The following is a 21520-nucleotide window of genomic DNA, read 5'->3' on the forward strand; positions in this document are numbered from 1 at the left end:
AAACTTCACCACTAGATGTCACTAAATTCTACACACTGAACCTTTAAAGGAAGAGAAAGAAAGAACCTGGATCTACCCCTTGGCACCGAAACTTCCCTAACCCAAGTTTTGTGGGAATCTCTTGAAATAGTTTTTTGCGTGATCTTGTTCACATACAAATGAACAGAGGTGAAAACGTAAACTGTTTATTTTTGTTTTTCAGATCAAGACGACCAAACGAGTGTATAACTTCTGTGCCCAGGACAGCCTGAACGCACAGCTGTGGATGGACAGTGTTCAGAGTTGCTTGTCGGACGCCTAGAGCAGAGGCTGGACTCTTAAAACGAGCAATGCACCCGGGACCCAATGAGCAGCGCTGCGGTGTCTGGCGGACGTCGCTCTGCCGGACGATCCCAGTGAAGCGGGGGGGGGAAGCGGAAGGGGCCTTTCACCACTTAAGCTCTGTTTTGTTCGCTAGTGTTGAACTAATAACCTCGCGTCACAACGTTTCAGTGTTTTTGTTATAAAAAAATATATAAGAAAAAGGAAAAAAAAATACAAAACAACCCAGAAGAACCACTTGCTGTCGTCTCACCGAGTAGCTGCAGCCTGGCACCTCCCTGACCGTCTGACCACTATGTGCGCTGGATGCCTGTGTGTGCACAAAGGAGCAGCATGATGATGTTTCCAGACCCTCCACCTTTAAACCACAACCTCTCCCTCCTACTAACCCTGCGCACCCTTTGAAAAACACTCCGGGGGAGGAATGACGGAGCAGCAGCAGCGGCGGCCGCCCATCACACGACCGGTGACACCGCTCAGGAGAAGTGTGGAAGATTAACCGACGGGTTGACGGACCAAAAGTAATCCAGAGGAACAAACGCTCTTTTCTTCCGGTCCTCAGAGGTCTGTGCTCTCTCTCTCTCCGCCTCGCACTGCCTGATGTAGCCGATGTATTTACAAGTCGTAGAGAAGGGGACTGTGTCGAAGCTGCTGCAAGGGGGGGGGGAAGGAGGAGAGGGAGGACACCTCAACGGATCATGAAGGATTTTCCTTTTTTTTTTCCTTTTCTTAATTTTTCCTTTTCTAAAATCCCAAATTTGTACCGGAGCGATGTGGATGCTCGTCCTCGGCACACGCCGGTGACGTTATACTGTGAAAGCCATGAGTCAGTCGTAGAGAACAAAACCAGTGGAGCCAGCGGGAGATTAGAATCAGTCAGGTATCGTGTCGGTGTTTACAAAATCCACTTCCCATCACTCAGCTCTGCTCTTCACTCGTTTTCTCTTTTTTTTGTCGACCACTAACAACATTCAGATTTTGAAGGGATTCAGAAGGAAACATTTATTTTAAGTGATGTCTTTAAATGTGAGAGGGATCTGGAAGGAACTTAAGAACAGAGTGATATTTTCGGATGCTCCACAGAGTTATTGCAGATTTCAAAGATGGACACTGACTGTCCTTTTCTGAGAGGATGTTTGTTACAGGGAAATGGTGACATTTTTTAAACCCGAGTCTTATTCTCATTATTTTGAAATGCTATCAGTTTGCAGATGTTTGAAAACGTCAAAGCAAACAAAGTATTTTATAGTGACATCAAATCATTTTTTATTAAAAAGCAGAAATCTTTTCGTCAAAAGTAATCAGCCTGAGATTAGCAACTATAGCTAACTGCTTAGCTTTAATACCCGGGACCCACCCCCGGCTTGATGAGCACTAGCTGTTTGGTAAGCTTAGTTAGCATGCTACCTGTTTATCTGGAGCAAGATTGTACTTCAACTAAAGTTAATAAATATGACAAAATTGTTCCTAAAGGATTTAATTTTTTTCTTGAATTTACTTAAAAGCAAATAAAGGAAATAAGCCTTATTTGCTAATTTAGCATGTACACACCAAATCAGTCATTTTAATATTAATGCCTGGATGAGCAAGTAGCGAGTTCAGTCAGTCAGCAACCACAGTAAATCCAGGAAGCTAACTTCAGTGTTTATTTTTCTTTTGGAGACGAGCGTATGAAATTATTTCTGTGAAATTTTTACGTGGGAAATTTTGGTTCATCAGTCGGTCTAAATTTGAACAGTTTGAGGTGGTGAGTGCAAAGTTGAGCACACAAGTATGAGAAGAAGACCTCGGAGGAAAAAACCCCTCATTTCCCTTTAATGATGTTGAGACGTGGAGAGTCGGGCTCCATCCCTGTCCATGTGGCAAACTATGAGTGTGACTCGGTTACATCACCGGTTCACCCGCTTGACGCCGGTGTTTCACGTCAGCACCCCCTACCCTTCAGTGCTGGGACTTGTACATAGACGAGATTACATCAGTTAGTTTGTAGAGAAATTGAACGTTTAGCTGGAAGCTTCCAAACATCAAGTCACTTATTTTCAATTTTTTACTTTGTAAGCCCCCCCTCCCCACCCCCTTACACCTTTAACCACCCTCCCCCTCCTCACACACACCAACCACTCACACCCACCGTTGTTAACACAAACCCTGCTCAGTAAAATATGGTTCTACTGCTGTCTTGTTGAACATAAAAATTGAAATTGTAGATTTTTTTTTTATGTGTCTAATAACTCCTTTGTATATACTACTCCAGATTTGTATGTAACGTTTATGGTAGTAATTTATTTAACTTGTCTCCTCAGTAAGAAAGTTCCTGAAGCACCACTTTATTTTTAAATTAGGAATTCAATGTGCCATTTGTTTATTTCTGTATTAATGTGACTAATGTTTTTTTTTTTTTTTTTTTAGATAATGTACAAGTAAATCCTCATTGTATTATAATTTGTTTTTTTAAACACGGTTGTCCTTACTCACTACCAAGCGTCAGTGCAGGAGTGGAGATGGTGTGTGAGAGAAAGTCTCTGGAGTGGTTTTTAAAGGCTGGTTGGATTTGACTGTGTTGCTCTCTCACAGCGATGGGAACTCTGGGTGTGGATGACAGTCTGATACATCTGAACGGACACACGTCTGACCCCTGCTGGGCTCTGCAAAGTATAACACTGTTGAGCAGGTCAGGCTGCTGAAATGATCTCTGTCAGGTTGAAGTCAGAAACTATTCAAGATGTGAATCAAAGATTCCAAAGTACAGATTTATTGATTTAGTGTCTGTCAATATGATCATTAAAAAGGTAGAAAACGTATTTCACTGCCCTCGGCCACCTGTGACCCTAACTAGAGCTGCAGCTAACATTTACTTTCACAATCAAATGTCAGGATACCACCCAACCAACAGTCCACCATGTGCTCAAGTTTAACAAACTGTAACTGGATTATTTCTTGTCTTTTTTTGCTTGAAAATGACTCCAATAGTTTTAATCGCTAAGTTAAATGATCATGTGAAGTTTCCCGAAAATGCTGCTAAACCTCCTCCTGGGAACAATTTATACAGGCATCTGACGGTAGCTTCACCATATTCTAACTTTTTACTGAATTTCTAATGTTAGCCAGTTTCATATCTGACAGAAGTGGTTCATGTTCCAGTCACTATTTCCTAATCATACCCGTCCCATCGATTTTATTCATGATGTTAGAAACCAGATCTTTAGCCGAACCAAAATCATTTCATCTGATCATAAAACCGATTTTGCAGATGTACCAGAGCAGCAGCCAGAACCAGCATGTGTGAAGACGTCACGTTCTGACTGTCGTCCACATCCAGTCTGACCCAGCTCATCGTTTTCACACTCGTTTACTCATCTCTCCATGGTAACAAGTCAACAGCTAAATTAACCACAGCAATATGACATAATCCTTTTTATTTATTTTGGTTCTTTTTTTTTATTAGAAATGACATTCTGAGCCGGGTTATGTTGTCAATCGTGTCAATATAGTTTTTAGGATCCAAATAAAAGCCGTGGGTTTAAATGTCCAACCGTGTTTTGTTTTTTTAGTTTTCGATTCTAGATGCTGATGTTTCGTCTGAAAATCTAAGAAAGAAATACAGAAGAATGGTTTAAAAAGTGTCTCAATCTGCAGGATTCACACACTCACCAGCTGTTTTTGTACACTGTCATTACTACCAATGTGTGTATCCTGCGCATTATGAAAGATAAAGTAACACTTTAGCTCTTAATTGGGATTGTGTTATTCAGATCTTCGAATTGTATTCGGCTGTAAAACTAGAATTTCCGCCCTGTGGTTATTTGCCTCTGCAAACCAGAACAGTTTCAGTCTGCGTATATTAGTCATGAGGTCACGTGACCTCTGACCACTCCTATCAAAGCAGATAATCCTTGAGCCGAAGTTTTTTGTTGAAAAATGTGACAACGTGTTTATGAGATTTGAGAGCTAACTGACTATCCAAATTTTAAATCACTGTCTTTGACTGCAAGTGAACGTTTGTACCAAGTCTGAAGAAAGTCCCTCAAGCCGTTCCTGAGATGCTGCGTTCACAGTGACCTTTGACCATCATATTCTAATCATCTGTGACGTGAACGTTGTACCGGATCTGGAGAACTTCCCTTGAGCTGACGTGTTCACTAGAATGAAATGGATGGACTCTCACAGACCTACAAACCAAGGCAGCTTGAACTGGTATTGATACCTCATAAAGTTTTACTTTTAATTTTGGCTAACATACACTGAAACTACCAGTTGCCTGGAACTTTGGGGATCAAAACCACACCTGAGTAAATGTTTTTTTTAAATGATCAGTCATATAACATGGTGAGCTTGTAGTGTGAGGGCTGATACATGGTTATTTTGCGCTGCCCGCTGCCATTTAAACCGCCTGTGACTTCATCAGTTAGTGTGATGATACCTCTCAGACAGACGTGTGTAGTTTAGCGACTGCCTGCCAGCCTCTAGATGACCTCTGACCTCTCATATGCTAAGTGTACACACTGGACTGGGTTTGACGGACGTCTCCCCTGTTAGCTTTGTTGCTCCGCCTGTCGGTGGAGGGAACAGACGACACCTGTGGTCAGTCTCCTTGCTACACGGTGTCCGGTGACCTGAGGTAACCTGATCAACCAGAAGAAGGGACAACCCCACAGTTTAACGTGTCTTCAACAGGCGGCTACATGTTTGCAAAGGTGGAAAGACAACAACCAGACGGGTAACAGCCAAACCTTTGGTATTAATGTGGTCAACCAGACACTTTTAATTTCAATTGGTTTTCTTAACAATGACCGGAGAACCTGATCGCTGTCAAACGATTGAATTAAGTACACCAAAGAGGCCTGCTGGGCTCTGTGGAGCCCCAGGCCTCTTTGGTGTACTTAATTCAATCTCTTTCCAATCCCGCTGCTCAGAGAGAAATTAAAATTAAACTTTAGAAAAGAAAAGAAACCCATACAGCATCGCTCTGATCAGATGCCGCTCCCGCTCTGTGAGTAAGTGCTCGGTGGAGAGACAGAAAAAAAAAAAAAAGGAACAGACAACAATAGTAATCTCAAGATTGCTTGTAAAATTACTTTTAAATGTAGATAATATTTGTATATAGGTAGATAATGTTTGGTTGATTTAAGGGGGATAGAAATAAGAACTTAAAGGTCAATACAATCAGAAGGTCTTAGCTCACTAGCTAGGTCAACAGAGAACCAGTTAAACATGCAACTACAAAGAAAAGGGCTACAGAAAAAGTAATTTAAAAAAAAATCAGAGATTAAATCCAAAATATTTGCTCAAAACTAAACCAAATGGGTCTTCTATGCTAAATCGATTCTTAAAAATAAAAAATAACTGATTTCATTTTTAAATAAAAATGGCTAATTGACATTATTGCACATGAGCAAAAGACAGTAATACTATTAGAACTCTGTTCATTGACCCGCCCCTCCTGAAGCACTTCAACACATTCAGACACCTGGTGATGTACGACGACGGGACATGGTCCATCATCCGCAACCAAAGGGAGGGAGGAAAAAAAAGCTTGACGTGGGGGGGTGGGGGGGCGGCAGGTAAAACAGCCAGCAGAGATGAGGGGAGAACACTTACATTGTGCTATCATGTACAGTAAACGGCTGCATAAGTGCTTTTTCTTAAGCTCGAAGGAGAAAAAAAAAAAGATTTGAAAAACAGGTATTTATTGTTGAGGCATCGTTAAAAGTTAGCCTGTGCTATTCCGTTCCGGGGTGACCATGTAAAATCCCTAACGGCGGGCGTCCAACAGGTAGGAGAGAGAGAGAGAAATCTTTCAGGACATAAAAAAATAACGGTGACGATGTTACCCCTCGGATTCTGTCGTTTTCAAAGATCACTGCTACATTTTAAACCGCACGCAATCATGTGCAACATCAGAAAAAAAGGCTTTGAAGATGATTCCTCTACGCTCCGCTCGGTCTGTTGGGGGTTGTTTTAGTTTCTCATTTTTCATACATATAGATTTTTTTTTTTACATGTTCCGCCGCCTCATTATTGGTGTTGATTGGCAGTGTCCAGGTCCAATAACGTGGCAGAGTGATTCAGTAAAAAAACACCATAGTTGCAGTGAGGTTATTTAGGGGTGTCACTCTGGAGGAGGCTGACAGTCCACAGCACCGTCACTGAGGGGGGGGGGGGGGTTCTGCTTCGGGTGGTGATCAGACGGGGCCGTTGACCGACACTTCCTGAGGAGGTGGCGTCTCCTCTCTGTTTGGACGACAGAGGAAACAGTTAAGACTCTAAACAGGATGAAAATCTAGTGTATGTGAGTTTACTTACGGGGAAACTTTCACCTCAGATGGGTCTTTAGAGAAATGTTATGATACATGTTTCAGAGCATAGGTTTTCATTCCTCTTGTTAAGGACAGAGGATGTCGCACCTTGTGAAGCCCTATGAGGCTCATTGGGATTTGTGAATATGGGCTATCCAAATATAATTAGATTGATGGATATTTATCTTACTACAGGGTTTCTGCAGGTGTCAACTTACAAATAAGACTTGTTGAGACCCTTTAGGACCATAATGTATAAAATATAAGACTTCTAAAGTAGAAGGAATATCAGATTCCAAGATTTCTTACAATACATCTGCTCAGTTCTGCATCATTGGGAAAGGACTACAATACACTGAGACATAATAAACTATGGATGCCTGCAAATAAGTTCTCTCTCTCAAAAAAAGACGTAGCCCTCACAATTTCCTAAAGCTCAACGTGATGTCATCAATGGGACCAATACTCTAAAAGCTGAAAATCTAATGTTAAGTATTAAAGAAAAAAAGGAAATAATAATTCTTAGCATTACGGCCACAGAGACGCTTTTACACAATTTTCAAAACTGTATTAAACGAGTGACGAGCAGCAGCAGTTATTCGATAAACTTACTTCCTGTCGGTCTGTGTGTTTGCAGGTGACTCGTCAGCAGGCTGCTGCTGCTCTGATGGTTTGGGAGGATCTGACAGAGAGAGTTTCTCCAGAGACACCGGACTTTCCTCACTGCAACACACACACACACAGAGAAATTAATAGTTACTATTTATTTCACACCAGCACACAAAAAAAATATCCAGCTTTTAAAATAAATGAATAAACACTGATTTATTGACGTCTCATTTAAAAAAGAAACTATTTGACCTCTTATTCTTTGCTGACGCATTCTTTACAATATATTTTTAATCAGGTACCCAAGAACTAGACAATAGCTCAGTACATTCAGTAAATACAGATAAATTGGTCAGTGTTTACCATCGGATGGAGTGTTAGAGGGGGGCTACTTGATAGATTCCCCCCCTCCCCCTTTCTCAACCTTCCCCCTTCTCAGCGTTGGTAAATAAACTTGGACTTTCCACACTCCCAGTAAATACTGTGACCCAGTAATTAACTACATCTTTCAAGTCACAGTTGTTTTACTATTGAACCTTCTGAGACTGTGAATGTGAGTTTGAGATGGAAGTTTCTGCAGAGAAGCTCTCAGGCTGTACTTTACTTAGAAAGTCCCAACTGAATGTATCCAGTAATTTTAAATCCCAGTCAGTCTATAATTACCTCAGCGTGGTACAACACACACGCGCATGCACACACACACACGCGCACCAGAGTGAACTCAACACAGGAAGCTTTAGGCACTCAGCACTTGACCCTGAGGTTCTCAGCTATAAGATACAAACCTTTTGAGGTCAGCTGTCTGGTTGCCAGGGGCGTCTGCCTTTTCCGAAGTGGCGGTTGCAGCAGCAGCATTTTTGTCGTCCTCCTCGCTGTCCGATCCCCCGGAGGAGCTGCTGTCTGAGGCCACGAGAGGAGCCTTCCTCCCTTCTCCCTTCTCCGCCCAAGCAGTAGGAGTGGCACTAACCTCCGCTGACACACAAACAGCAAACCGGGGAGCAAATGTTAGTTTGTTTTGTTCTGTTTAATCTTTAACCGACTAACAGAGAAGTAGACTGGTGGGATGGAGTGGATCAGCTAAGCTCTGAGAATGCAGACCCACTCACCGCTCTTCTCAGGGTTTTGTTTGGCTTGTTTATCTGCATCCGAGTCCACAGGAGAGCTGCACCTGGGATTGGTCTCTTTGCTGCAAGAAACAACTAATTATGTTACAAGGCTGGGAAAAAAGTGTTCCAACGCAAATTGTTCAGTATATTCATTTGATGCTTTATCAGGAAAAACAAGTAAATATTAAACAATAAAAAGGACAGGGCCAAGAGAAGAGGAGGACTACAAGCAAAGTTCTGAAAGTATGAAATCTTGTACTTAGTTCCAGTCAGTTGGTCTTCCTCATCCAAGTGAGCACTAGCATTAGCCGTCTTCAACAGTTAGTTAGTTGCACAGTTACTTCAAAGAGTACACAGCAACCGTATGGTTTAGTTTTGATCTGAACACAACATTAGAGGGAGTTCACATCTTGACCAGCGACCTTCCTGCCAGGTCAATCAGTTTGGATGGAGAGGAAGTTCAAAGAAGTCCTGTTGGCTCCAAACTCCTGCCTTGTCACAATATTTTGGAGTAGATCACTGTACCTGAATAGTAAAATCGGTTTCGCCAAAAGGTGTTTGCCTCTCTGAGCTATGTTCATCAGTTCAGTTTGCCAAAGGTGGACTGAACCTGAACAGAGTTATTTTCAAAGCAAAGGGTCTGAACACATTTGTAAAAACCTTTGTGATAAATTTCTAAAGAAATGTTTTCACTTTTCATTTTGTAATACTGATTGTTAATTGGCATAATAACAATTGTTTACACTTAAAACTAATTCAACCACACAACTAAGTGTACATGAGTCTTGATCCTTTATTCAGCCAGTGTGTTTAGCAGACTTTGTTTTGTATCTAAAGCTCTCGTACATATATTGTTTAAAACTATGACCTAAAACCCCTTTAATATAAAATTTGAGTTCAGACTTGCGCATGTGGATCTACGGGTTTTCTTCTCACCCAGAGAAAGGCTGGAACTCAGTGAAGTTGGCCCACCCTGTTTCATGTGTCTCTGCTCCGGTCCGAGTTGAGCTGTCCCACGACTGTGGGGTCTGAGAGGCTGTCGTTCCTCCAGACTCCCTGAAATTCGCTGTCCAGCCTGGACCTGGAAACAAGACAAACCGTGGACACAAAATAAGACGACAGCCCATCTTGATGGGTTGTTTCCAAGCTAACATGACACAAGGTTGTGTTCTCTGAATGGCTGTTGTCCTCTAATCTACCTGAATCTGATGTGTTTTGCTCTGAGTCTTCGTCCTCATCAGATTCAGATCCGTGGTCCTGCTCCCTGCCTCCATTCTCCATGCTGCTCCGGGAGCTTCCCTCTGACGTTTGAGAGACACCAAACCTGGAAGAGCAGGAGGAAAGACAAGGGAACGATTAGAAGGTTAACGAAAATTTGACATGTAAAGAAACGCACTAACAGAACTAAAAGCTAGAATTATATCACCAGGTTTACCTTGTTCTGGATTTAGCTTGTGTTGCATAGTTGATCTCCTTCTCCTCCCAAATGTCCTCTTCCTCTTCAGCATCGTCAAACTGGCGTATCCTTTCTTTACAGCAGGCTTCAAAGGCAGCCGCATTGGCCTGTGTACAAATTAACCGTAGGAAGGTTTTTCCAAGGTTTTATCAACCCCCCCCGCCCCATCCAATTGCATAGTGAAAGCGAGGCAAACAGGAAATAGCAATCCTATAGCATTACATTTTCAATCAACATTTACCTCATACTGATAAGTTAAAGCAAAAATACACATCTGCAGCAGTGATCATTATCTACGAAAGTAAAAAAGAAACACTAATGTAAAGTGACGATACAACTACGAAAGACACGCAACAGACACACAAACAACAGAAGTGAGCTACACCGGACAAGCAGAGTTAAAGTGGGTGATCTGAACCCCTGTTGTGTCTGGGTTTTCACAAATGACGGCTCTGTTTGTTTCATTGACATCAATGGTTGCTCAGTTCCATTGTGGCTGTGTTTCTGTTATGTGGCTTTTGTAGTTGTGTTGTCAATTTCGCATTCATGTTTTCCTTTAATGAGCTTGTGTGTGATGTCTCTGCCACCGTAATTATGAGACAGAAAAACTAATTTCAGTTTTTAACAACATTGCTGTTTACACAGGATGACTACAGCCGTGGTAGAAACATTTGCAGTAGTTCTATTATAAGTACCATTAATCAAACAATTCTTCAGTAAGAGTCAAAGACACAAATGCACTTACACTGTTATCATCAGCATCTAGATTGAAGTTAATCTCAGCGATTCTGTCGAATGTGGCACTGAGGAAAGAGAACAAATGAATGTTCAACATATTCAACAAGATCCAGCGATAAAGAGTAAAACACATTGAGTCAAATATTACAATTACACAGCAGACATAACCTAAATAGAGTTTGATGCCAAGCAGATAACCTCTCTCTCTTTCCCCTTAACGGTCAACAACTTGTGTAAGACTTTAAGACTTACTTGATATTTTCATCGTGCTCATTGAACTCCTCATCATTGAACCCAAACTGATCCACAAAGTTGGCAGTCATCTGTTGGATCTGATAGTCGGAGAAGGCCTGGGAAGGTTATAAAGGACACGTGTTAGGATAATACCAATTGTGGACAAAAGAGCTTACTGGAGAGGGCTATATGTTTTATTTAGATAAGTGAGTGTCTTTCTGTTTCTTTGGCAGCGAGTGCATCCTACCTGCTGGAGAGACAGGTCATTGGGGAAGGGGCTCTCCATGTCATCGTCCTCACTGGATGAGTGCATGTTGTGGGTGCTTACCTGTAAGACAAGTGTGGAGGTTTGGTTTTAGTGTCCTTACATGACAGTTGTAAATCACATCAGACACACAACTGCTTAAAAATACTTTGAGCATAAAATTAGGGCTGCAACAACTAATCGATTTAATCGATTATAAAAAATATTCTTGAAAAGTCTTGACCGCTAGTATTGCTACTGCATTGTTTTCTACATGTAGGTCCCCTTGTGTTTGCACCATGCACACATGTAGGCACAGGCCGGTTACAGAGTAGGTGCAATTCAGTGGTAAGAAATGCTGCTACACAGTATCGCAGATAAGGGAGAAGCAGACTGCTAGCAAATAAACTTGGATGTCAACAGTGCAGTATAAAAAAAAATACTTATACTAAAAAAATATACCTTGAACTTAAACGTTATTGTATACGTTTACAAAAAAACCTTCAAATCTATAAGCAAAAATTAGGGCCGCTACAGTTAATTCACTAATATTTATTAGGTGAAAGTTTTGTCAAGGAATGTCTAATACGTTGAGTAACAGCTGCTCTGACTCTGTTCTGAACACAGTGATAATGCCTTGAGGAGGTTCAAGAAATGTATTTTTTAGAGAGAAAAAAAAGACATCTTAATGACATCTCACCAGCTCTACCGTGTTTCTCCTGTTTGTCTCTCTCAGGGTCTCGTCCACAAAGCTCTCCCAGCGTCCTCTGCAGTCCTCTGGCAGCTCTGCGAGAGTAAACCGCAGGAGGGATATTAAATGTTACTGAATTTTTTTTACTTAAACAGCCAACTCATCTGGCATCGGGCCTACTGTAATATAAGATTACCTTTTATGAGGTCAGTGATCTGGACCTGTACGGTTCCTTTCTCCAGGTTCTGGACCACCATGTTGGCGATTCTGGTCAGATGACCCATGTTGCCTCTCCTGGTGCCTCCCTCAGCCCTGAGATTCACAGATACATGCATGGTTATTTTCACCAGTTACTCTACGGCAAAAACACAATTTAACACACACTGCGTTAATGTTACAAATCACAGGAAGACAATATGTTTTATTTTAATATTATATTATTTATGTTTTGCTTTTAAATCAGCATGTAACAAAAAATATCTTAGAACATCAAAATCCACCCCACAGAAATAATATAGTGGTGGGAAATTTTCTATTTTAATATCAATGTGCTAGAGCACATTGCTGGCCAAGCATGTAGAGAGTCTTACTGTATTCTATCATTCTCCTCCCAGGCGTCAAGGATCCTCTGTACCAATCGACACTTCTGGAAGAGCTGAGGGTTCAGGAGAAACACAGAATGAAGGTGAGTGGGAAAGTAATTGAGAAAACAAACATAGGAGTCGTACTGCTCCACATGTATCTACATCACAGTTGGCTTGGACTCGGTTTGTAAAGTTTACTTGTAAAGTTTCTTTATGACTGATGGATAGATTCACAGGCTTTTAGGGTGTAATGTGCCACTGTCAGGTATCAAAGCTCCTTAATCCACCTACATGGGCCACAAGGGCATTGTGGATGGAGGTCTGTGGGTCAACGGTCCTGCCTGTCTCCACGGCCTCCCCCTGCTCTTCAAGGCTAGACACGGCAGGGTTCCCATCGTGGTTCTGGAGACCTGGGACATGCTGCTCCTCTGAGGAAGGGTGGTTCAAGATCGCTGCCACGCACAGCTCCACTTGGAAGTGCAAAAAATTATTCCAGGAGTATTTGAAGAAAAGATCCTATTCCGGGAAAGAGAAAACAAAGGTCAGTGACATGCTGCTGACGACTGCATGAAAGACAGAACCACTGATGACACCAGCCATAAAAAAACACTGTTGTAACAGAAAAGCGTTTGAATCCTGTCGGTACACAAAGCTTTATGGCCAAGGCCACACCCACTGCCCTTTCATTACTGAACGGGATAAGGTAATCAGTTGCTCCCTCCCTCATGACAAACCTTGTGCAAATCTTATGCAACTTGTTCCAGATAACAGAATCAGGCATAAAATGTCCCCAAACACTGTGTGCAATGACAGTAGAGTCAAGTTAAGATTGATCATACCAGTAGTAGGTCCATGGTGGTAAGATTGCACAGCTCCTGGCACATACTGGGGGAATTGGTCTGCAGTAGGGCAGCCACCAGCCGGGCCACATGGAGGCGGGCGTTCCCCAGTGGCTGCTCCAGAAGGCCAACGGTCGTCAATATTGCACTTTTCTGTTGATGAAATAAGAAAACAGTTAAAACTTTAAAACTCTTAATTCACCTTCAGCTGCAGTACTATTTTCAAAAGTATGCTAAAAAGTGCTAGCTGAACGCGCTTAGTTTTCAACCTGCAAAAACTATCTATCCCTTTCACAAAAATATAATGAATATTTCATCCGAATTTCTGAATTAGTTAGTTTAGAGTGAACTCTCTTCACCACTTTGTGCTGCTTGGCAGCTTTACCTTGGGGGGATCCAGAAGAAGCTGCTGGAAGTCCTTTAAATGGGGCTCAATGGCGTTTAAAATACTGCTGTTGACAGTGTAAGACCTTTCATAACCCTGAGAATACAGATCCATCAGCCCTTCCAACCTGGGAGACACAAGCAGACAACAACATTAGACTCTTGCCCTATTCATATATACACTAGTGTATATATATAAGCAGAGTTTCAAGCATTTTCTGCATTCCTGATACAATACAGAAGAAAATGAAACAAGGTTCTAATGACTTCTGTCTTATTGTCTCATTGTTTAGCAGGCCTGGGAGGACACGGACCATGACAAAACCAAAAGCTCCCAACATTGACAGTTAAAACTTGACGGGAAACACTTTGACTCACCCTGACCTCCTGGTCTCCAGTAAGGTAAGTAGCACTTGAGTTCCATTAACGATGGAGGCCTCGCTCCTCTCCCCATCAAATAAGTTCTTGAGGAGTCCCGCCACACTCTCCTGCCTGAAAAGTTCACAGGTTTATGCTGTAACCAATGTCGGCAACTAGACGTTTAATAATGATGGTGATGACGACATGCTAATGAGGTGTTGAAGTAAACAATGTAATTTTTCTGCTATTAACGAGAGCCATCCAATTATGTGGCAACCTTTACCGACATTAGACGAGCCAAAGGTTTGACTCGTTTGGCCACTAAACAAATTAAGATGCCCGATGCCATTTTAAATTTCTGCAAAAAAATTGATGTTGCCATGTAAATGTTGGGTTTTTCAGGACATACTCATTCCTCAGACAACAGGTAATTGTTCATTTCTATGTTACTGAAAACCTTTTTTTCCTCTTGAGAATTTAACTATATGGCCTTGGAAACTTACGACTCTAGTACAGCCAATAGTGGGTCAGTCTCCATGCCATCCTGCATCTGATTGGCCTGGTCTCGACTAAGGCGGATGATGTCACATAGCGTTTGGGACGCATTCGATTGTCTCTGAAAGGTAAATTGTTGAGATATTAAATCTACATCAACAGACGGCTCCTCTAGATGAAGGGTTATAATATTCTTCACCTGACAAACACATTTACAGCATTGTAACAGGTTGACTCCCAGCCTGCTTCACACTTACCTCCTCATCTTTACCAGTATGGATAAGCTCTGTCAGTCTCTGTACCAAATTCTCCTCATTCAGCCACTGGAATGGGGGAAAAAAACATGAACTACACTAGATACGTCCAAGGTTCTTACCAAGGGGAGGTACACAAACATATTTAGATCACTTACATGAAGGACCTCCTGCCTCAAGGGGGCAGGCTCCACACAACTGATGAGGCGAAGCAGCAGGTCCATCATGGCAGAGGCATCAATATGTTTCAGCACCAGACCAATGAAGCCTTCCTTTTTCTTTAGAAAGGTAATCACCTGGGAAAATAAAAATATATGTTTTATTTCCACATAGTACTGTATGCCAAGGGTTAATGTGGTACAAGTTAATTAATTTAGTTACATTGAACGTGCGAGTCATGATCTCTTTCCACTCTACCTGTTCGGTTTTCCTGGCAATGAGGTTGCCGATGGTTTTGCTGAAAAAGCTGGCGAGTAGCGGGTTGAGGGGCGGATCCTGCTCCAAGAAGTGGTATAGTATCTCGAGGAGAGACTCCTCCCCGCCCAGCTTATCATTTATAATGGACACATCTGATGTCAGGAGCTCACAAGCAATGTTGGGAAATCTGAGAAAGAAAACAGAGATTCCCGTTTAGGAAGGGGCTTTGTTTTTATATCTTTAAATCATATACGATTTTTTACTGATTACTGACTGAACTGGATGTGAAGGCACTCACTTAAAGCGGCTCCTTTCCTCCAGGTCAGCGGGCGGCTCTGTGGTGATGAGGCTGACCAGCTCCTGCATGCAGTGGTCCTGGCAGAGGAAGAGGAGCAATCTGCGGTTTTGGGCCTTGCACTCTTGCAGGACATCATCCTCCTCCATCAGCTCTCTCAGCGTCACGTCCTCCCTGTCCAGCAGCTGGTCAATGTGGGAGGTGGTGTGCAGGTCGAACTTCCAAAACATGGTGGCCGCTGGGACGGGGGACAGAGCCCTGGGTCATGGCAAAGTAGAGTGAGAGATGGTAAAAAAACATGAATGTGGAGACAGTCGAAGGAACACAGGGAGACCTAGCAGTGTCAAGAAAGAAGGATGTACCATTGCGGATCAAACTTTTATTTTCTTTTTATATCACAGACTATGTTTAAATGCAGTATAATATACTGCTGTATTAACATCTGCTTAATATAGAGATTATTTGTGGTCAAAATAAGGCGGTAGAACTCAAAGAGATGCACCAGTAATGTGTGACACTAAGAGCCCAAGTTTTTAGTTAATGGGTATGTTGGTGCATACGTATGTTGAAAGAAACTGACAAATTTGGGTTTCTGACTGGCATTTCAACATGCAAAAGCACAGGCTCAGTCTGGAACCGACATTACTGTGCAGGGTGATTAGGGTGTGTTGGTTATTTTCTTCCATCTGACAATATGCAAATTTTAGTTTGGTACTTTCTTTCTGACAACTTAAACCCAAACTACATCCGTATCATGGAAATGTCATCGTTTTTTCCGGACTCCTTCTCTGTGTCCAGAGCTTGCAGCCATTTCTCCAGCCCCATTACACAGACTGTCCAAGGCAGGAATGCTGCACCGCTATTCTGCCTCGCCGAGCTATGTAAAGGTAGTACAGAATGGGGGGCATTGTTGCCTCTGCCTTTAAGCCGTCAGTGGAGGTAGTCACAGAGCCAAATTGACGACTGTGTAAAAGAAAGAGCCAGCATGACGGGACAGACACGGACATTGTTGTGTTACACGTCATGCCTCCGATTTCGTAACGCTGGCATGCTACCTAACATTACACACTGGGATAGGCGACGTAGTTTATGCATGTGTCGTTTCCAAACAAAGAAGAACAGGGTGTCGCATCTAACAAACGATTCGCTCGTGCAAGCCGATGATGACGAAGCCTGCAGCAAATCTTCTTATTCTTTAGAAAAGACTCGGCACAGTTCGGAGCATTGCTGCCTCCCACTGGTGTAGTTACATCACTGCCATTTTAGTCCTGTGAGTGTTCCACCAGTGAGCATGGTATAGTCAAAATGCAGCGTAATAAAAAACTCATACCAGTGTCCTTTTAATGTAGTTCACACCTAATTGAAATACGATATAAAATTACCCCTATGAAGTGCATTGAAATTCATTGACAAAGCTATTTAAAAGTTCAAAAAAGGAACATACATGTATAATATCTTTTGATGTCACTATATATATAGATAGATCTATATATATATATATATATATATAGATATAGATCTATATATATATAGATCTATATATATATATAGATATAGATATATCTATATATATATCTTTCAAATTATTTAAATACTGGGATAAAATCTAATTCTTGCCCCAGTTGCCTGTATCCACAGGAATGTTTCACTATTTGCTAAGAAGGCTTTTGCTACTTGCGTGATGTTGTACATTACTATAGTAGATATCCAAAATATGGGAACCTTTGCTTACACCATCCATTATCTAACAAGGTTGAACATTGAGGTAGATAAAATTATATTCCTTAATCAATTTTTAAATTTTAGTTTAAATAGTTTAAATAGTTAGTTATTACCTTTTATTCTGTAAAATGTAGTAATCCTCCTGACCAGCAGAAGTATTTTTCCCATTTAACCCCATGTGTAGGGCTGCTCGATTAAACGAAATTTAATCGTGATTATGATTGTTGGGTCAAACGATCTCCAAACTACTATAATCGAGTTGAAACGATTATTTGGCGTTTTTTCGAAAGAGACATGCATCCACAATTCAGTCCTTCCCCCAAAGCATTCAGCTGCCCAGCTGACTGGCTCTCACTCTCAATCAGCTGTAAAGTGAAGGAGGCGAGTTGTGTGTGTTTTGTGACCGCTGGTGGGGAAAAAAAGCTCGACAAAAAGGGTCGAAAAAGTTCGAGCAGCAGCACACCATGTAGCGGCCGCACACCACACCGCTATTCTCAAGTGCTCCCGCCAGACTGTTCAGACCGGTCAGACCGGACCCGCATTTCTCAGCGCCGGTCAGCCGTTCAGAGAGTGATAGGGTTGCCATCATTAAGGGTTTGAATAACCGGGCACCGATATCCTGGTTTCACGGAGGAATAAGACACGCAGCCGTCATCGGTGTTTACCTGAACCGGAAGTGATTCACTTTATTGCGCACGCTCCAGTCATTTAAAGAATAAAGCATAGACTTCAGAATAAGGGCAGATTAATAATCGTGATTTCGATATTGTCCAAAAATAATCGTGATTATGATTTTTTTTTCATAATCGAGCAGCCCTACCCATGTGTGTTTATTGTTGAAGAAGTTTTTCAATATTGTGACATGTGGAGGTCTTTAGTCACTAATCAAGCTAAAGCATGTACTGAGAATCGAACATATCTCTAGGAGACTCATACCCGTGCTAACCCTAACCCATCGTCATCAAAATATTATCGTATTTACAACGATAACAACAGATGAACTACAGCAGTCCACGTAAATGTTGTCATAATCTATACATTACAAAAGGATGAAGAATGTTTATACATACCAGTGGATGAAATGTGGATATCTTTAATCAGACCTCCCCCACGGGCAGGCAGGCATTTGTGTTTGTGCAGACGACAGAGAGTGTGGCGAGGCCTGGCATTTATCAGCATGGGTCTCCTCTTAAAATGCAGGCCTCTTTAGGAGATGAGACACTGAGAGGCTCACCATAACCTGCACACAAAAAAGCGGGGACTTATTTAACAACATTTGAGAAGAAACAACACTGTGTTATCATACCGTTCAGACATGATTTCAGATCTGGATAAATACTGAATGTGAGTGTAGAGTTATGGCTGTCCTCCACCAAATATGAAGTTAGGTTGTCCTAATTAAATGTCCATTACCAGATGGTGATATCCAATTCTGTGTAAAAGTTTGAACCTTTTAGATGTTTAGATTCTTATCCATCACGCATTACCAACAGGGAGGCATCTGAGCCGACCCAAATTCATGCTGATATATTTGATATCAAAAGTCAGATTGGCTTGACATGGAGACAGACACAACGGATAAGGCCTAAGTTCACAGAAGAACAGTGACAATAATTTCTCAGAGATGCTGTGAACAACCTACAAGCCAATTATTTAAAAAAGTATGTGTATCTAAAAGGAAATACATACCAGCTGTATCAGTGTTTAAGTCTGGAAACAACCGTTAAGAGATTATGGCTTGTTCCCAGGCTGACAGTCAGAACTTTCAAAAATGTCCTCATGTGTAATCAGCTCTGCAACCACCAAAGCTTTTAAAGACCAGATTATGGTAAATGAAGGATGCATCCTAAATGGTGCAGAACAAATATGGGATGCTCTTGTGACCAAGCAAGTATGTTTAAATAGTGTTTCCTCACATTGTGACTGTGGCAGCTAATCTAGTCAACCTTACACACCAGAAGTGACCAAAAACAAAAATAACTATTGCATCTGCTGGGTTTGTCCAACCTAACAAACTGCTCTGAGCAACATGCCATCAACCGTTGACCGTGGATGTAAAGCTCAGAGAGGATATTAAAAGTGCTTCCTCCTTGTTCTTTTCCTTTTTTCCTGAGGACGACCGATCCTTGCACATGCAGCAACAGCGTCCATCTGGCATACATTTACAGAGTACACAAGTGCAGTAATAACCCGTTGAACGCTCCCTGTGGACACTGAGCAGGGAAGCAAATGCTTGACTTTACATCCAAAATAGAACCCGCCAGAGGCAACAACAACAGTCTACTGGCACATATTACAGACAATGAAAAGAGGAACAATGGCACACATAAAGGGAAAAACACTTACATGGTGTGAGTTAACGACAGCCTGTAATCAGGCAAATTAAAATGTGGTCCAAGGAATTTCCTCTTAGACTTTACACGAGTTCTCCTTTACATCCTAGATGCAAATCAAGATGCAACAGTGACAACTGAATGTTTATCGCGTTCTTATACGTGCCCTAGCAAATGATCAACCAATCTGCAACAGTGCACTTCAGAGGACAAACATAAGCTTCAGCAGGTTTAGTCAGCCTGTTGCTGCTTACATGTACGTTGGTGCAGTGAAGCAAAATTAGATGAACAGACTTGCATCTAAAGCTCGATACACAGATGCTGGTGACAAAATATTGATGTTGAAATGCCAGTGATTTAATTTGTAATTTGTTGTATTCCCTCACAGATTTCCTGGAGTTTCAGTAAATCCCAGTACTGATAATCATTGGATTTTATTAACCTTCACGCCAAATGAGCTATGACCTCAAACTTTTAGAAACACTTGCCATACATTCCTTATGATTGGAGTAAAGTAGTATGCGTTTCAAAATTACAGCTTAATCAATATTATACCAATTAAGCAACCCACTCCCATGTTTAGAGTATTTTAGCACAGAGGGGGGGGGGTCCCCAGGATGCGTCTAACAATGAGAGGCACACTGGTATGTGGCTAAAGAAATGTAAACTGAGCTGCAGTAGCCTTGGCGTGAAGTGCACATCAACTGACTTGCGGCAGGAGCTCCGATTTCTGTTTACTTCAACTCCAGTGAAGGCAGCACCTTTAAAAGATTAAAGATAATCCCAAAAAATAACGACATAAATTAATGATCGGTGATTGAGGTCCTCGTGGTATTAACACTCCTCGTGGTTGTCGTGAATACACAATGACCCTTTCTTGGTTTATCCACCGGTAACTAACGCATAATGACGGCGGGTGCCTGGTTAAAGTCAGTCAGGAGCGAGGCTCGGTGGCGGCCGGCCTCAGTCAAACCCCAATGGCTGCAGTGAACCACACTGCTTACATGGCTAGATTGTTAACTAGTACTCTACAATAACTAACGACCATTTAAGGATATACGGAACAATAAAGAACACACGAACGGAGCAAACAAATGTCGTTGATGTCGAAAGCACTCAACCACAACTGATTAACGTAACTTAGCGAATCTGTTTCGTCAAGTAGTGTTAAGTAATCCAACAACTAAACCAGCTCGTTTAGTTAATTTAGCCTTTTTGGACCATGACATTCTCGATCAACGTTATGTTTGCGCTTGTTCGGCAGCAACTTCTAAAAGCTAGCGACCTGTTCAAACTCCGTTCACGTTAGTTCCTCCTTTACTCTGATTAGCACGTAAGCTAATTAGCAAGGAATGGTTAACGTGTACCGGGCTGAGTTAGCAAACTTAAATAGCTCCCCAACTTATGTTCAACTTTGTCGCTACAGCAGCAGAGTAACACGTTAGCTGCTCGCCCAAACTCATGGCGTTCTCCTTGTCCAAAACTTACCTTTGATTGAAAACCCGCGGCTAGTCCTCCTGCCTGTGAGTTCGTGGAGTCTCACGTCAAGCAACCAGCTATCAAGTCTCTAGCTACCCAGCTCACTGTTAGCTAACATACATTAGCCTGTGTGCGGATAGTGATTTGTTTTGAAGAAGGGGTCAGCCTGCGACAACACTGGCTACTGTTAGCTAGCTCAACTTAGCTAGCGTTAGCCGAATGTAGCTGTGAAGTCTGCCAAATGGACGAGTTCCCCGACGCCAGTGGCCACCCGGCACGAAAAAGCGATGCCTGTTATTCCCGGTGTACGGCGTATGGCTCGTACTCACGCACAAAGTGATTCAAACGCGAGGCTAACTTTAGCTTGCAAGGCAGGAAAAACTCAGTCATATTTTTCGAATCAAAATGGCGACATGGTTACGAGAGCGCGCAGTGGAGCTCCAGGGGAACGTGCACCGACTTCAGACAGTGCACTGAAAGATGCGACATTAAGTCAAACACTAATAAAATACACATTATTTCGCAAAATGCACATATAAGTGCCCGCCCGCAATTCTGCTATACTTTGTTCTAACCTAACTAGCAACAACTTTAGATATGTATCCATATTCTAAAGGGGGTTATGAGAGCAGTTAAACATCAAATTTATTCAGTTTAACAACA

At 42.0% G+C, this 21520-nt stretch overlaps 2 protein-coding genes across 9 annotated transcripts in view; one reads left to right on the forward strand and one right to left on the reverse strand.

The window, feature by feature from the left end:
• sbf1 (SET binding factor 1) overlaps positions 1-3853 on the forward strand; it is a 56207-nt gene extending 52354 nt beyond the window's left edge. For all 6 annotated transcript variants that reach the window (XM_053414655.1, XM_053414657.1, XM_053414658.1 and 3 more), the window contains one exon: positions 203-3853. In XM_053414655.1, the coding sequence (XP_053270630.1) occupies positions 203-301 (99 nt within the window). In that variant the 3' untranslated portion in view covers positions 302-3853. The remainder of the gene's footprint in view (positions 1-202) is intronic.
• On the reverse strand, positions 3047-21301 carry LOC128428479 (serine/threonine-protein phosphatase 6 regulatory subunit 2). Of its 3 annotated transcripts, none has more exons than XM_053414662.1 (24): positions 20867-21301; positions 18116-18285; positions 15327-15581; positions 15029-15215; positions 14770-14907; positions 14615-14680; positions 14366-14478; positions 13881-13994; positions 13504-13630; positions 13119-13271; positions 12571-12795; positions 12286-12350; positions 11892-12007; positions 11714-11790; positions 11008-11088; positions 10779-10876; positions 10534-10591; positions 9768-9895; positions 9532-9656; positions 9269-9413; positions 8333-8412; positions 8012-8198; positions 7230-7340; positions 3047-6552 (listed from the first exon to the last, which is right to left on the reverse strand). In XM_053414662.1, exons 3-24 carry the CDS (start codon positions 15551-15553, stop codon positions 6504-6506), a joined length of 2670 nt encoding a protein of 889 aa, XP_053270637.1. In that variant the 5' UTR covers positions 15554-15581; positions 18116-18285; positions 20867-21301; the 3' UTR covers positions 3047-6503. The 3 variants fall into 3 exon arrangements, with proteins under 3 accessions (XP_053270637.1, XP_053270638.1, XP_053270636.1); XM_053414663.1 differs by having other exon boundaries at positions 9305-9413; positions 11705-11790; XM_053414661.1 differs by having other exon boundaries at positions 11705-11790.
• Positions 21302-21520: the final 219 nt, after the last annotated feature.

The sequence above is a fragment of the Pleuronectes platessa genome, chromosome 22 (assembly GCF_947347685.1).
Source record: "Pleuronectes platessa chromosome 22, fPlePla1.1, whole genome shotgun sequence".
Classification (NCBI taxonomy): Eukaryota; Metazoa; Chordata; class Actinopteri; order Pleuronectiformes; family Pleuronectidae; genus Pleuronectes; species Pleuronectes platessa.